At 40.1% G+C, this 18,145-nt stretch overlaps 1 protein-coding gene across 1 annotated transcript in view; it reads right to left on the bottom strand.

The window, feature by feature from the left end:
* The window catches only part of LOC145395436 (DNA polymerase delta catalytic subunit-like), a 103,963-nt gene that overhangs the window by 38,702 nt on the left and 47,116 nt on the right, over positions 1–18,145 (bottom strand). Inside the window, exons 11-13 of the mRNA XM_080269035.1 lie at positions 16,306–16,471; positions 13,071–13,279; positions 8,277–8,436 (exon numbers count right to left, since the gene is read on the bottom strand). Coding sequence (XP_080125161.1) covers positions 8,277–8,436; positions 13,071–13,279; positions 16,306–16,471 — 535 coding nt within the window. The remainder of the gene's footprint in view (positions 1–8,276; positions 8,437–13,070; positions 13,280–16,305; positions 16,472–18,145) is intronic.

Genomic DNA, 18,145 nt, shown 5'->3' with positions numbered 1-18,145 from the left:
ACTTCTCTGTGCTTTGGGATGTACTTCTGGACTCCTATTTCATAAAGTTCACAGAATTTTTTATATATAGCATTTAAATCTTGTCCTCTAAGCTCCTTTCCCCAATCAATTTCTAAGAAGTACTTCTTTAGGTCATGATAGTTTCCCTTTATATAGTTTAGGCTCTTTTTGTAACTTTCATTGCTGTTAACTATGTCATATGCTATCCTGAAGTTGCAATTGAGTACTGCATGGTCACTTTTGCCGAATGGAGGGTGGTATATTAAATTGTCAATATTGTTTTCTTGCCTAGTAAATATGAGATCTAGCATTGAGGGTACATCGAGTCCTCTTTTTCTGGTGCTTTCCCTTACAAAAAAAAAAAACTCTTGCACGAGATCCAGGAGCTTTTGGTCCCAACGGCTTTCTTGACTTATTATATCTAGAGTATTCCAATTTTATATTTGTATTAAAATCTCCAGTTAGTATAATTCTTTCCGATTTCTCTTCCATTTTATTTAGTGATGATCTTAAACTCTGAATTGTATTCTCTGCCAGGTCCTCATACTCGTCTCTTTCCCATGTGTTTGACTTGGGTGGCATGTACAAATTGGCTACAATTACTTTCCCTTCAGATCTATTGATCTCTACTGCAATCAGTTCTACTTGTGAGGGTATCTCTAGTTCTATTTCTTTGACTTTTAGATTTTTTTAGTTAATATTATAATTCCTCCTCCTTTTTTTAAGTTCCTATCTCTTCTCCATATACTATATTCCTCTAAGTTCAGGATGTCATTTGATAGCCTTGGTGTTAATTTTGTTTCAGCGTGTGTGTGTGTGTGTGTTCTTACCTAATTGTATCTTTACAGGAATGAGTCAAGCTCGTACTGTCCTGTGTCTTAAACCATATTTATCGTACATATCCTTAAATTTGTGAAGTGTTTTGGCACACTTTATTTCATTTGGTAGTGCATTCCATTGATCAATTGCTCTGTTTGGGAAACTAAATTTCCTTACGTCTTTATCACCTCTCTTCTTATGCAGTTTTTTGCAGTGTCCTCTTGCTGATCCTTCTCCATATGTTAAGTAATCATTTATGTCTATTTTCTCCTTCCCTGATATGCACTTATATAGCATATCATGTCACCTCTTTTCCTTCTCTCCTGTAGTGTTGGTAGATTCAGTTTATTTAGTCTTTCTTCGTACGGTAGCTTACGTCCCTTAAGCTTGGTATCCATCTTGTAGCGGCCCTTTGAACTTTTTCAATCTTGTCTATATGCTTTTTGAGATGAGGACTCCAGACTACTGATGCATATTCCAGGGTTGGTCTAATGAATGATGTTATCATCCTTCTTAGCATGTCTTCATTTATGTATGTGAATGCTATCCTCATATTTGCAAGCAGTGTATACATGTTCTGTACCTTTTTGCTGATGTGGTCAGCCGGAGATAGTCTGTTATTGATAATCACACCTAGGTCTTTCTCTCTTTCTGATGTGTATAGGATTTTATTCCCTAACTTATATTCCCAATCAGGTCTTTTTCCACGTTTACCAAACTTGATTGCATGACACTTGTCCACATTGAATTCCATTTGCCATGTACTACTCCATTCATGAAGTTTATTTAATTCTTCTTGTAGCTCTTTACATGAGTCTGTGTTAATAATTCTCCGTTGTATTTTTGCATCATCTGCAAACATATTCAGATAGCTCTCATTTCCAGTGTTACTGTTTATATCATTTATATACACTAAAAACATGAGTGGTGCCAACACTGAACCCTGTGGTACTCCACTAGTCACTTCTTTCCATGATGAGTAGTTTCCTCTTAGTACTGTTCTCATTTCTCTTTTTATGAGAAAGTCTTGCATCCAACAAAACAGTTTGCCTCAAATTCCTCCTTGATGGTACAGTTTCCATAAAAGTCTTTGGTGTGGTACTGTGTCAAAAGCTTTCTTGAAATCTAAATAGATACTGTCCACCCATCCTTCCCTTTCCTGTATTGTGTTTGTTACTCTGTCATAGTAGCTCAACAGATTAGTAACACATGATTTTCCTTTTCTGAAACCAAACTGTCTTTCTGTTATCATACTGTGTTCTTCTAGATGATTTACCCAATCTTTTCTTATAAGCTTTTCTAATACCTTGCTTACAACACTGGTCAGTGATACTGGTCGGTAGTCGAGTGGATTTTGTCTATTTCCTTTCTTGAATAAGGGGACAATATTTGCTTTTTTCCAAATATCAGGTAGTTTACCTTGACTCAAGGATTTCTTGAAAATTAAAAATAATGGTTTACTTAACTCCTTTGCATATTCTCGTAGTACCCAACATGAAATTTCATCAGGACCACTTGCTTTTCCTCTGTCTAATCTCCTTAACTCCTCCTGTATTACTTTTTCTGCTATTTGTATATCTGGTAGTATGTGTGTGTGTGTGTGTGTGTGTGTGTGTGTGTGTGTGTGTGTGTGTGTGTGTGTGTTCTTACCTAATTGTATCTTTACAGGAATAAGTCAAGCTCGTACTGTCCCGTGTCTTAAACCATATTTATCGTATATATCCTTAAATTTGTGAATTGTTTTGGCACACACTATTTCATTCGGTAGTGCATTCCATTGATCACTTGCTCTGTTTGGGAAACTGAATTTCCTTACGTCTTTATCACCTCTCTTCTTATGCAGTTTTTTGCAGTGTCCTCTTGCTGATGCTTCTCCATATGTTAAGTAATCATTTATGTCTATTTTCCCCTTTCCTGATATGCATTTATATAGCATTATCATGTCACCTCTTTTCCTTCTCTCCTGTAGTGTTGGTAGATTCAGTTTATTTAATCTTTCTTCATAGCTTAGGTTCCTTAAGATTGGTATCCTTCTTGTAGCGGCCCTTTGAACTTTTTCAATCTTGTCCATATGCTTTTTGAGATGAGGACTCCAGACTATTGATGCAAATTCCAGGGTTGGTCTAATGAATGATGTTATTATCCTTCTTAGCATGTCTTCATTTATGTATGTGAATGCTATTCTCATATTTGCAAGCAGTGTATACATGTTCCGTACCTTTTTGCTGATGTGGTCAGCCAGAGATAGTCTGTTATTGATAATCACACCTAGGTCTTTCTCTCTTTCTGATGTGTATAGATAGGGTTTTATTTCCTAACTTATAATCCCAATCAGGTCTTTTTCCACTTTTACCAAACTTGATTACATGACACTTGTCCACATTGAATTCCATTTGCCATGTACTACTCCATTCATGAAGTTTATTTAATTCTTCTTGTAGCTCCCTACAAGAGTCTGTGCTAGTAATTCTCCTTTGTATTTTTGCATCATCTGCAAACATATTCAGATAGCTCTCATTTCCAGTGTTACTGTTTATATCATTTATATACACTAAAAACATGATTAGTGCCAGCACTGAACCCTGTGGTACTCCACAAGTCACTTCTTTCCATGATGAGTAGTTTCTTCTTAGTACTGTCCTCATTTCTCTTTTTATGAGAAAGTCTTGCATCCAACAAAACAGTTTACCTCGAATTCCTCCTTGATGGTACAGCTTCCATAAAAGTCTTTGGTGTGGTACTGTGTCAAAAGCTTTCTTGAAATCTAAATAGATACTGTCCACCCATCCTTCCCTTTCCTGTATTGTGTTTGTTACTCTGTCATAGTAGCTCAACAGATTAGTAACACATGATTTTCCTTTTCTGAAACCAAACTGTCTTTCTGTTATCATACGTGTTCTTCTAGATGATTTACCCAAGCTTTTCTGATAAGTTTTTCTAATACCTTGCTTACAACACTGGTCAGTGATACTGGTCGGTAGTTGAGAGGATTTTGTCTATTTCCTTTCTTGAATAAGGGGACTATATTTGCTTTTTTCCAAATATCAGGTAGTTTCCCTTGACTCAAGGATTTCTTGAAAATTAAAAATAATGGTTTACTTAACTCCTTTGCACATTCTCGTAACACCCAACATGAAATTTCATCAGGACCACTTGCTTTTCTTCTGTCTAATCTACTTAACTCTTCCTGTATTACTTTTTCTGCTATTTGTATATCTGGTAGTATGTGTGGACATGCGTGTTCCACATAGTCCCTCTCAAAATTTTGTTCTTCTGGAAAAACTAATTGGATTTTCTTATTTAGTGCTTCACAAATATCTTTCTCTTGTGTATAAGTGATTCCCTTGTCCGTAATGGATTGTATTATATCTTTACTTTGGTTTTGCTTCTGATATAGCTGTAAAACAGCTTTGGTTGATCACTACTTTTATTTATTATATCCTCCTCAAACTGTTTTTGGGCTTCCCTCCTTATTCTTGTATAGTCGTTTCTTGCCTGTTTGTAATTATTATACGCCCTTTCACTTTGTGTCTTCTGTATCTATTCCGCAACAAATCTCTTCTTTCTTTTGATTTTTTACATTCTGTATTGAACCATTTCTGTATTTTCTTATCTGCTTCTTTGTGCTGTGGGTTGTACTTCTGGACTCCTGTTTCATAAAATTCACGAAATTTTTTATATACAGCATTTAAATCTTGTCCTCTAAGCTCATGTTCCCAATCAACTTCTAAGAAATACTTCTTTAGGTCTTGATATTTCCCTTTTTATAGTTTAGGCTCTTGTTGTAACTGTCATTGCTGTTTACTATGTCATATGCTATCCTGAAGTTATAATTTAGTACTGCATGATCGCTTTTGCTGAGTGGAGGGTGATATATTAAACTGTCAATGTCATTTTCTTGCCTAGTAAATATTAGATCTAGCACTGAAGGTACATCAAGTCCTCTTTTTCTAGTGGTTTCCCTCACATGTTGGATTAAGAAAAACTCTTGTAGGAGATCCAGGAGCTTTTGGTCCCAACAGCTTTCTTGGCTATTTATATCTAGAGTATTCCAATTTATATTTGTATTGAAGTCCCCAGTTAGTATAATTCTTTCCGATTTCTCTTCCATTTTATGTAGCAAGGATCTTATACTCTGAATTGTACTCTCTGCCAGGTCCTCATATTCGTCTCTTTCCCATGTGTTTGATCTGGGTGGCATGTACAAATTGGCTACAATTACTTTACCTTCCAATGTGTCAATCTCTACTGCAATCAGTTCTACTTGTGATGGTATATCTAGGTTTATTTCCTTGACTTTTAGATTTTTCTTAGTTAATATTATAATTCTCCCTCCTTTTTTAAATTTCTGTCTCTTCTCCATATATTGTATTCCTCTAAGTTTAGTATGTCATTGGATATCCTTGGTGTTAATTTTGTCTCAGTTAGGCATATTATTTGTGGTTCATTTTCTCTGACATAATCATTCATCTCTAGTAATTTAGATACCATTCCATCCACATTTGAGTACATCAACTTTATCATCTTGTTTATATACTTGTCATGACATGGTTCTACTAACTTCCTCCTTTTTCGTCCATCATGTTTGTGTACCACTTTCGTACCTGCAATCCTATTACTTTGTAAAAAAATTTCTTCTTCTCCTCTTCTGATCTTCCCTTATTTTTTGTTTTTGCTTCCTCCCTTTTCTCTTTCAGTAATTCCAGTTCCTCTTGTGTTAGGCATCTTTTTATCCATACATTTTTGAACTCCTCTTTTTCCATAATATTCTTTGCATTTTTTAGTATCTCTTCCACAGTGTTTACACTCTGGAAAGTCACCTTTAGAGGTCTTGTCTTGCTTTTCTCGTATTTCCCTAACCTTTTGAGTTCCTCTATGTCTTTATTACAGATTTCCTCTGATACTTCTTTCAGTAAGCTCATTACATTTGCCATCTCCTTTTTGTCTCTAGTGATCTTGTTTTTAATTTCTTCCTCTTCTATACCAGTGATTACTATTGATTTATTTATTTCTACTGAATCTCTGACTAACTTTGGATTGTTTTGGATTATTCTTTTCACTTCCTTTTTAATGCTTTTTTCCTCCACCCTTGTTTCTAAGTCTTTCATTACTTTCACCATTTCAGCATACGTGGTTTCTACATCATTTTTGTAGCTTTGCACAGCTTCATTCACCTGTGTTATCTTCTCCTCAATATCACTGCTCTGGTCCATAAGACTGCTTGCTTGTCTAATTGTCTCTGTGTCATTTTTTAACTCTTCCATAACACTCTCGTGATTGACTACTGTACTTCCCATTTCACTCACTTTCTTCCTAAGCGTACTCAATTCCACTGTTAGTTCACTGATGGTTGTGTCTTTCTTATTGGCCTCCCTTCCTAGTTTTTCTATCTCTTCCTTTTGCAAGTGCATTTGCTTCTTTATTTCATCGATTTCATTTTTGAAAGCCATTTCTAGTTTGTGTACACGTTCAACCAGTCTATTGTGAGTCTCCACTTCAACCAGTTCTTGGTAGAAATCATCATTTTGCTTTTTACTTTTATCCCTTTTCTTTTCCAAATTTGTTTTACTGAAGTATGTATCCATTTTGTAATACTAAATGAACAGAGTATGTACTTACAGAGTATGTACACTTTCCGCGTGTTGCTGTAGTATAAACAAACCCAGCTGTGTGTGTGTATTTACCTATTTGTAGTATACAGGAATTGAGCAATGCTCGTGTTGTCCTGTCTCCATATCCACATTTATCAAGTCTACCTTTACACACATGAATATTTTTCTCATGCACCACCTCTTTGTCTAAGTCGTTCCAAATATTTAAGTATTTACCTAATATACCTAATTGTGATATACACGGAATGTACTATGCTTGTGGGTTTCCGTCGCTGTTTCTCAATAAGTCGAATTTAACTTTAAACTCGTTTAAGTTTCTAGACTGGACGATCTCTTTGTCCAGGCTATTCCATAAGTCTATACTTCTGTAAGGAAAGCTATATTTCTTGATATCCTTCAAGCACCTTGACTTTTTCAATTTCATTCCATGTCCTCTTGTTGCTCTCTTATCCCATACAAACAGATCTTCTTTGTCAATTTTATCTACTCCCACCATGGTCCTGAACACCGTAATCATGTCTCCCCTCTTTCTCCTTTCCTCTAACGAAGGCAAATCCAGTTTTTCCAGCCTCTCTCTGTATGACAGGTCTGTCAGACTGGGGACCATCTTGGTTGCTGTTCTTTGTTTTCTCTCAATCTTGTTTATATCTTTCTTTTTGTGTGGGGACCACACTACCGCTGCATATTCTAACCTGGGGCGGATCATGGCCACTATCAATTTTGTCATCATTTCCTCATCCATATAATGAAATGCTACTCTTATGTTAGTCAAGAGTTTATAAGTCACTCCAACTATCTTGTTAATGTGCTTTTCTGGTGTGTGTGTGTGTGTGTGTGTGTGTGTGTGTGTGTGTGTGTGTGTGTGTGTGTGTGTGTGTGTGTGTGTGTGTGTTACAAAAAATGGAAAAGAATTACTGTATACTGTCATTAGTTCCAAGGAATACATATTCTGCTCAACCAAGGGGGTGCGAACAGGGTGGAAGGCAACCAAATGGAGGGGGAAAGGACAACATGGAGGAGATTTGTTTGTGGCCAACCCTTACAGGACTACGACATCTGGCAATAAACAGATAGACAGATTATTCCATCCATCCATTCCTGTGTTGCCCCATGAGGAATGTTGGAGCCTGAGGTCAGGCAAGTTGGTCCTGACATTTAACATGAAAGTGACCAGCCTCATTCCCAGAGTAGCATTACGTGAGCAATAAACCCCAACCACCCCTTGGATATAAACCTGCACAGGCTAAATCTGACTGGAGTGCCTTAATTGCCTACTAAACCACCAGGTGCCATAATTTGGTTACGTGGTTACCACCCAGCATAATAAATGGTTTCCTGTACAACAAGAAACCATTTGGCTTGTCACTCAGTGTAGAGTCACCCGTAGACAGAAGGAAAAGGAAAGAATGAAGGAATGAAAGACAGAAGAGGAAGGATGGAAAGAAGGAAGGAAGGGAGGAGACAGCAAGCACCCAAGAGCAGCACTACATCAAGTAAGTGATGGGAAAAAGAAAAAAAATTATGGATTTACTCTGGCACTGTTATATACATAAGAGAGAGAGAGAGAGAGACAGGGAGAGAGAGAGAGAGAGAGAGAGAGAGAGAGAGAGAGAGAGAGAGAGAGAGAGAGAGAGAGAGAGAGAGAGAGAGAGAGAGAGAGAGAGAGAGAGAGAGAGAGAGAGAGAGAGTTATAATTATGTGACATGGAGACAATTTATTTATGGCCACCTCTTCCACATACAGACATACTGTATACACACAAACAGACAGATACACAGACAGACAGACAGATGCACAGACACACAGGCAGACACACAAACAGAGGCAGATAAAGAGTTTTCTTACCTTCTGTCTAAATGGATCTGTTTCTTTCTTGAGGTCTGCTTTTGCCTTCTTTCGAGCAGCAAGGAGAGACTCAAGGATATCAGGCAGCAGACCCTTACGTTGTGACGCCTTGACAAAATAATTCCCAGATGGCGTCTTGATGTAGTCCCCTTCACCAAGTCTGTGGGAAGGGAGGGAAGGAGGGAATATCTTAAGCCACTCCATCCCATGGAGGTAAATACTGTAACTGGGATATATGGAGCAACTCAAGCCAACAGAGGTAGATAACTCGGATATACTAAGTCACTCCAGCCAATAAATACCTGGGTTTGGTTAGTGAACATCAGGATCAAGGAATAAATACAACAATAAATGCCTATGAAGGAATCTAGTATACAACAAGTGCTCGTGGGCCCTTTGGGCCCCTCACACTTGCTCCTGTTGAGGGCTCTCGCGTTTATGTGCTGCTCTAGTGAAACGTTGTCACTTGGAATTTTTGCAGCTAACCAACTGATCTTGTTATCTGCAGCTTCGGGAATGGAACCCAAGTTGTCCGAACACAAGTTCGAAGTACACACACGGACACACGGCTACTGCTAGAGTTTATTTTATTTCTACTTCTGGGCAAAAGATTCTACGGATATCCTATGCCAGGCTCCAGGAGCAGCATTTTTTGGTCAAAATGTGATCGCTTATTAAATATACTAAAAGTTTTTAAATCACGATGGGACCATGTTTTTTCACATCAGCAATTTTTTGGTGATTTTTGTGAAAATTTTGGTGCGATTTGAATGTGTGGTTTTGGCTGCCCAAAACACATACACACACACACACACAGTGGCGTAGCTAGGTATTTATCATTGGGGGGGAACCTGGGGGGGCACAGCTGACTATGGGGGGGCACTTGATGAGCCGAACAAGCCCATACAGCTGGGGAGTTTGGCGGGGACGTACTTTCACTTACAGTGCCAACCCCCCCCCCCCTTGCATATTATGCATGCTGACCAATATCAAGAGTATATCTGATGCCGTACGGACTACAGAAAGTTATTAGATTTTATTCTAGGAGTAAGATCAGATGTGTGGTGAGTACTGTAGGGTATTTTCCAGTAGCTGATGGAGAACGAAATAAAAAGTCATGGCCAAAAATGAAATTCATATATTACCACTTAAACAAAATGGAAATAACATAAGTGATACTGAAAATAAAAGAAAAATTCTGAATTTTTGAAGTAGCAGGCAACGCAATAATCTCTTTGTCACTGAGAACGTGCGAATACCTCATTTTAGCAAAATTCTTCTGTTCTTGTGGTTCTCAGCAAACTTATCAACAAATAATTCTAAATCAAGGCTTTTAACTCGCCCGCTTTCAATCGACAACACAGCAAGATTACCTAATCTCTCATTACCCATTGTATTTCTCAGTGTAGTTTTGATTAATTTCAGAGCAGAAAAGCTTCTCTCTGCTGAAGCTGATGACACAGGTAATACTATAGAGATTTTAGCCAGTCTGTAGAGTTCAGGAAATGCCTCCTCATATGGACCAAGAATTCTCCCAAAATCTAACAGTGATTTGGGCTTTTCATTATCACTTAAATCCTTATAGCGTCTTTCTAACAAGCGTTTTGCAGAGTGCAGCTCAGGGCTAAGATCTTCTTCATTAGCAAGAAATGCATGAGTAAGTCCAGGCATTTTCTCAAAAGATAAGAACTCAGCACTTTGTGGGTTCAGTGCCTGTAATGCTTTCATAAGTTCACATGCTTCAATACTGAAGCGCCTTGTCATTTCTGTTAACATATGATCTAGACTAGGATAGAAGTTAATTCATGTTGAATCCTTAACACTGAAATCAGAGTGTGTGCTCCTGACTGTTTTCCAATAGACTCAGTAACAACAAAATCCTGCAATTGTGTAGACAGTTTTCGTTTCCTTGATGATCTACACTCTGAAGTATCAAAACCATGAGCTGCAGAGTTTTTCTCAACTTCATCCCACAAAGCATCAAAAGAGGCTGGGTCTGACCACATCTCTTCAAGGTTGGCTCTTACAGCTTCAATTAATTCTACAGCTTTTACCAGGTCAAGGTTGGCTGATTGTAGCAAATTTGAAAACTGATTTATTTTACCAAGAATATATGTCATAATGACTAGCTTCATAGCAAACCAAGCATCTATTTGACCTAAAAGTCCTCTCGCATCAATAGCTCTATCAGCATTGCAGTCATATGCTAAACCTTCTAGAACACACACAACGGCATGAAGTCTCTCTCTCATTACTTTGCAAATATCATACCTGCATGCCCATCTTGTATCTGAAAGTTGTTTTAGCTCTCTAGTTTGCTCACTGGGATACAGTTCCTTTTGCACATCCAACCATTTTGCATGGACATAAGATCCACTGATAAATATATACAGTTTTTCCAGTAACGAGAAGAACTGTGCAGCATCTGGTAAAGATTTGACAACATCTGTAAGAACGAGGTTTAGATGATGGGCATGACAGTGTACATAGAAAACAAATGGTGCCTCTTGCTTTATCCGTGCTGCCACTCATGTGTGTCTGCCACTCATCGCTGAGGCACCATCATAGCCGTGACCCACTAAATTGGCCCTGAAATCAATTCCATGACTTTTCAGAACACCAAGTATTTCATCTGTTAGCGCTTTTGCATCTAGCTTAAAAGCAACTTTGAAGTCCAAGAAACTTTCATACACATTATCTTTGCAAAAATACCTAAGTATGAGTGATAACTGTTCTGTCTTTGATACATCCTTTGTTTCATCAACTATAATGGAGAAAAATTTAGCTTCCTTTACTTCATTCACAATTTCTGTCCTTATCATCTCAGCTAGAATGGAAATTATTTCATTTTCTATCTCTGGACATGTATACAGTACTTAGCATTTCTTGGTCCACCTTCTAACCGATCTTTTACAATTGGATCATGGACAGCTACTAACTCTAAAATCTGCCTAACATTGCCAGGATTGTCACTTTCTTCTCCTTCTCTATGCCCTCTTTGAGCAGCAGGCATGCTCACTCAGTCCTAGTGGGACACGATTCCCATGCCACACGGCAGCCGTGGCCAGTGGGTGGGCACCTGGGGGGGCACCGCCTTCTAGTGAGGGGGCACGTGCCCACCCATGCCCCCCCGTAGCTACGCCACTGCACACACACACACGGCTAGTGCTATAGTATATTAGATGACATCTCTCTATTCACCCTTGCAAGTGAAGTATAACTTTACACACCCTCACTCTAGTTCCTGAGCCTTCTGTCAGCAAAGAATGAGTGTTTTTCTGTGAGACTGTCAACAAAGAATGAGTATTTTTTTGTGTAACTGTCAGCATAGAATAAGTGTTTTTCTATGTGACTGTCAGCAAACAATGTCTTCCTAAATGTCTTCTGTCTGCAAAGAATGTTTTTCTGTTTACTCTTGGTGTTAACACAACTTTGTACAATCTCACTATAGTTCCTTCATGTCATTATAAATCACTCTTACTACTAACAAACTATCTATTTATCTATCTATAGCCAGACACCTTAATCCCGTAAGGGGTGACCACCAACAAACTGCCAATCCCTGCCATTTCACTGTCCTCCCTCAACTTACACCTCCCTCTCTCATATACTTCCCTACTCCATCCCTCCAACTCATCCTAAGTCTCCCCCTCCCCCTTCCCCTTCTCCACATCTCACATACACTCTCTCAGTCTCTTACTCTCCATCCTCTCCACATGGCCAAACCACCTCAATGCATTTCTCTGAACACTTTCTATCACGTCCACACCACAATGATCCTTCCCTTCCTTCGTTGTCAGTCTGTTTCTCCATGTAACTCCACATGCACCTAACTCAAATACACTCTTCTAGTTAGCCTCTCACTCTCCATCCTCCCCACATGGCCAAAGCACCTCAATGTATTTCTCCTCACACTTTCTACCATATCCACACCACAATGGTCCCTCACTTCTTCATTTGTCAGTCTGTCTCTCAATGTAACTTCATATGCACCTCACTCACATTCACTCTCCTAGTTAGTCATTCACTCTCCATCCTCTGCACATGGTCAAACTACTTCACTGTATTCTCCTAATGCTTTCTATCACATCCACAACCTCCATTTCCTCATTTGTCAGCGTCTTTCCATGTGATAACCTCACATGCACCTCACTCACATACTCTCCTAGTTAGTCTCTTACTATCCTCTCCACATGGGCAAACCACCCCACTGTATTTCTCCTACTGCTTTCCATCACATCCACATCCACACCACAACACTCCTTCACTTCCTCATTTGTTGGTCTGTCTCCCCATGTAACTCCACATGCACAGCACTCACATTCTGTACTCGCCATGTCAGTCTCTCACTCTCCATCCTCTACACATGGTCAAACCACGTCAGTGTATTTCTCCTAACGCTTTCTATCGCATCCACATGTGCACCACAACACTCTTTCACTTCCTCATTTGTCAGTCTGCTTCTACAAATAACTCAACATGCACCTCACTCACATACATTCTCCTAGTTAGTCTCTCACCCTCTATCCTCTCTACGTGGCCAAAACACCTCAAAGCATTTCTACGAACACTTTCTATCACATCCACACCACTAACAAACATTAGCATATTCTCACCCCAGCTCCTGTGCCTTGTGTGGTCCATGAGGCAGTGTGGTGTAGCATAAATCCTCTCCCTAGCTACTGTATCTCTATAATCACTCATACTACTAAAAAACAAGTCAACAGAAACCCACTTTAGTTCCTGCATGTCTCTATAATCACTTTTACTACTAACAAACGTCAACATCCTCACCCCAGCTCCTGTGCCTTATGTGGTCCTGGTAGCAGTGTGGTGTAGCATAGGTTGTGTGCCATCATAATGCTGGGGTACAGGGAGGAGAAGTCCAATGTGGCGATGGGCAGATCATAGTAGCCCTTCACAGGCTCTATCACAGTGGCACCCTCATATTCGTCCTCACCAACACCCTTGTTTACTGGCAGAACCAGATCTTGTTTTACTGCCTGATGAATGGGAAATGGATGTTACAAAATTAGCTCCATGTAGCGAGGATGGAAGGTAAGAAACCAACTAGGGGTGAATATGTGAGAGGGGGAGAGGAAGGACAGGACCGAGGATGAGATGGAGGGATGCAGTAGAGATGTATATGAGAGATGGGGTGTAAGGTGGGGGGAGGGCAGTGAAATGGCAGGGGACAGGGTGACATAGAGGTGATCTGTTTGTGGCCAACCCTTATGGGATTAAGGCATCTGGCTATAGATAGACAGATAGATAGATATAGTTCAGGTAAATATGAATAAATGAGTGGACAGGCAATTTAAGAAGATAAGAGAGGATACGATAGGATAGGAGGGCTCCAAATGTCAGCTGCAAATTATCACCTTCAAAGTACAGTACAGGCAAGTCCCGGTTAACGAGTAATCGCTAAACGAGAATTCGCTAATACGAGGTCTTGGAATCTGCACCACTGCCTGTTTAACGAGCAGGTAAAAATCTGCACTTATGAGAATCAAGATGAGGGTCACGCCGCAGTTGTCCACCATGTTTACCTTGGCAAACTAGGAAATGAGTTACACGCAGCTCTGCAAGCCTCTTACCGCCTTATCTTCATAAACATTCTTCCAGCCAAGCTTGCCCAATCAAGGTCGGTCTTGAAGCGTGCTTTTTTTCTGTGCCCAAGATTACTGTATCACCATGTCTTCTCAGCATTCCACTGCGACACTCGAACCCAAGTAAAACACTCAATTGCTTGTTGAATGTTTTTCTTCCATTTTCTAATGCTGTTAGGTGTATTACCCTCTTGTATTAACCCCTTATTCCAGCTTAAAATGATCAGAAAGTCAGTTTTGGTGGTTTGGGAGGAGGTTGCTCAGAGGTCTTGATCCCTAACCCTACTTTTCCCATAAGTTCTTCACTTCGATTAACGAGAATTCGGCTAACTAGCAAAACCTTAGATCCCAATTAGCTTGTAAGACTGGGACCCGCCTGTATGGCACACCTTGGGATTGTTGGCTTAATGAGTGAGATTTGCGGACACACATGAATCTATTAACATATTGCCTGAAAAAATATACTATCCAATATGTGATTATTTGTAACATTTTGAGTCCTAATAATTACCAGGGACTCTGTTTGCACTTATAATTACAGGTTGCCCCATATATCACAATAATTCATCTGTGTTTCAGAATGATACATAGGGTAAGATGGCTGATACTTTTTTGGTTGACTTGTTCATTTCGTTTAGTTTCATTTATAAAGACTCCAACCTGCTTGCATGCATCAGCCTTGGTCACTTAATGGCAGTTCTCCATGTTGCTCGATCTCTGACAGCCTCCCTATTCAGTCCCTTATCCCTGGGGTCACATTCTATAATCTCGTCCTGAGTCTTTTTTTACCTGCCTCTCGCAAACCTACCCTCAATGTTCGCTCTTCTCATTTTCTGCACCCTCTCCACACGCCCAAGCCATCTCAATCGACCTCTCCTCATCACAACACCAATACATTTTAGTCCCATCCTTCCTCTCAATTCTTCCATCGTAAACCTAGCCCCTCCCAGGCCTTGGATTCATGGATACATTACACATCCACCTGATCATTGTCACGGTACATAATAATAGTAAAGTATCATAATTCGCATACTCCTGGCCTCTTTTCCTCCTTAAGTGACGAGGGTACAGAAAACAAAGGAGAAAGCATGACAGACAGAGCAAGAACTATCTGCAGCATGCCAAGTGAAATAGGCCAACCAATCATTCACTTACCAGCCAATCCATCCATCCATCATCTAATCCAATGTTGCTCCACAAGGAGCATACGAGTCCGGGGCTAGGCAAGTTGGTCCTGACATTTAAGATGAGAGCGACCAGCCTCACTCATCCCTGAGTGGCAGTACGTGTGCAATAAACCCCAACCACCCCTTGGATATAAACCTACACAGGCTCAATCCAATTGGGGTGCCTTAATTACCCACTAAACTACCAGGTGCCATAAATTGGTTATATGGTTACCACCCAACATAGTAAATGGTTTCCTGGTGTACGGGAAACCATTTGGCTTGTCATTCAATACTGAGTCACCCTTAGGCAGATGGAAGAGGAAGGAACGAAGGAAAACAGAAGAGGGAATGTAATGTCACTCGTAGGCAGAAAGAAGAGGAAAGAATGAAGGAAAGGAGAGATAAGGAAGGAAGGAAGGAAGAGAGGAAAGGGCTGACACCCAAAATCAGTCAAGCCCCTGAAATTCTAACTGTATCTCACATGCCTAACCATTTGCACATAATGCTGGGGAGTATTTTTATTTATCCATCCATCCATCATCCAATTCTACGTTGCCCCATGAGAAGCATAGAAGCCCGGGGCTAGGTCCTGACATTTAAGATGAGAGTGACCAGCCTAACTCATCCCTGAGTGGCATTACATGAGCAGTAACCCCAACCACCCCTTGGATATAAACCTTCACCAGCTCAATCCGATTGGAGTGCTGTAATTACCCACTAACCACCAGGTGCCATAATTTGGTTATATGGTTACCACCCAGCGTAGTAAATTGTTTCCTGGTGTACAGGAAACCATTAGGCTTGTCAATCAGTGTAGAGTCACCCACAGGCAGAAGGAAGAGGAAAGAATGAAAGATAGAAAGACAAAAGAGGGAGTGTAAAGTCACCCGTAGGCAGAAGGACGAGGAGAGAATGAAGTAAAGAAAGACAGAAGGGGAAGGAAGGAATGGAGAGACGAGAGGAAAGGGCATACACCCAAGAGCAGCACTACATCGTGTGAGTGGATGGTGAATGCCCCCACCTAAAAAAATATTTAAAAATCTAAAATAATAATGAATGCCCATACATTCACTTAAAAAAATATATATATATTAAATAATGTAAAACTGAGCCAAACCATTGCTATGTGCTCCTTTTTACTGTACTGTAGATAATTCATGTCATTAACTCTACCTCATCAGTTCCCTAGCCTGACCAACCACCATACTTTGCTTTCACTCATTTACAGTATCTACCTATATTATAACCCACCTTCCTCAGCAGCTGTGATATAACTTTGATCTGTTGTCCACGTGTCAGGAGGTATGAGAGTGGTACGCCGGTGACCCTGGCCATCTCCATGTAGTTAATAATGCACATCAGTTTTTCCAGCAAGCGTAGGGGCAGCAGTGCATCCTTCAGACAATACACCGCTAATCTGAACACGAATTAAAAAACACACATGCAGAGCTATCAACCAATCACCATCCTGACCTCTCTCTCTCTCTCTCTAATTGCAAGGAAGAAGGAACCAAAGGCCTGGAGCCAGCAAAATTGTTCCATCCAAGAAAAAACAAAAACAAGCTAACACAGGCCCATAGTCAAGATTTGTTCATTTCGAGATACCAAGACACACTGCATTTGAGACTTGAGATCATAGGCAGTGGGAAATACAGACAGAGAGGGACAGTTTCAGAAGTAAATAACACACACTGGTCTACTGGCCTCTTAAATGACAATAAAAATAAATAAAAAAGCATGGTACACCTGAGGTACAATGGATGTGACAATGAGTGAGTTTTGCAAGACACACACAAATCTATTAACCTGGTGCCTTAAAACACACACACACACACACAGCTGTTTTGGTATTTAACCAACATCAAACATGGCCAAAAATGTAAACAATGAGGGACTAGAATTTCAAGGGTTTGATACAAATACCAATGTCATGGACCTGGTTAAAACATTAATTATGAGGATTAGTGAACTTGAAAAGAAAGTAGAGAATCTAGTGATAAAGGATATGTCTGAAAATACGGAAACTACCATACAGAGTCTGATCCAATACAATGAAACAGCGAATGAAGAGATTAGAAATTTGAAGTGGGAAAATGTTGAATTGAGGAGGAAACTAGAAGAGAGTACAGTGGGGCACCAATTTTCGCGCCTAATTGGGTCCAAAAATAATGCGTGAAAGTAGAATTAGCGAAAATTGGGGCATTGTCTTTATGGCAAAAAGGCTAATTGGTTCCCGGTTATCCTAAAGTAACATCAGATTTTCATTTTCACTTGCAATACAGTACATCAAATCACTATTGTACATTGCATTGTGAGATACAAACAATAAAAACTGTACAGTACACATTATATGAGGAGAAACATACCACAGAGACCAGGTTGAGGTGTTTAATGGATGTTGGGGGGTAAGTATCCGAGGCGGTTGGCGGGCTTATTTAGCCACGCCAGACGTATTGGCGCCACCTCTTGCTGCCTCGCTACCACCATGCTGTTTCCTCATACCACGAACTGTCGATTCTGGGATGTTAAATATACGGCAGATTTCACTGTTTTTTGCGCCCTTGTCCATGTGCTCAACTATCTTCCTTTTCATTTCATTATTATACTGCCGTTTCTTCACTCCAACACGATACTCTCTTTTAGCCTTGGCCTTTCCTCCCGACTTTGAATGTCCCGGCCACTTTTTATCACCACCACTGCCTCCCGGCCCTCCCCCCACACCACCAGGCTCTCCCCCCACACCACCAGGCCCTTTCCCCACACTACCAGGTATAGTAGAGGCCATTGAACCGTGAGAATCCAACACAATGGAGCTTGACCTAGGGAGCTAGCACGCTCGTACACAATGGCGGGAATGGGTGGACAGAGTGTTGACATGACGTCATTCAAGATGGCGGTGGGTTGCGGGCGGGCGGTGCAGGAAATTCGAAGTTCAAAATATTGTCCCAAACCCAAAATTTGTGCGCGAAAATCGATTTTTTTCAAGCGAAAGTGGAAGTTAGGGAATATTTGGTGCATGCCGCGAAAGTGGATTCCGCGAATCCTGCTGTAGCGAAAGTTGGTGCACTACTGTACTAATAAAACGGAGAAG

The sequence above is a fragment of the Coenobita brevimanus genome, chromosome 31 (assembly GCF_032717465.1).
Source record: "Coenobita brevimanus isolate Jiangsu-jjx chromosome 31, ASM3271746v2, whole genome shotgun sequence".
In the NCBI taxonomy this organism is placed as follows: Eukaryota; Metazoa; Arthropoda; class Malacostraca; order Decapoda; family Coenobitidae; genus Coenobita; species Coenobita brevimanus.
Note: the sequence above shows the minus strand (reverse complement) of the source record. Positions and strands in the feature narration are given on the sequence as shown.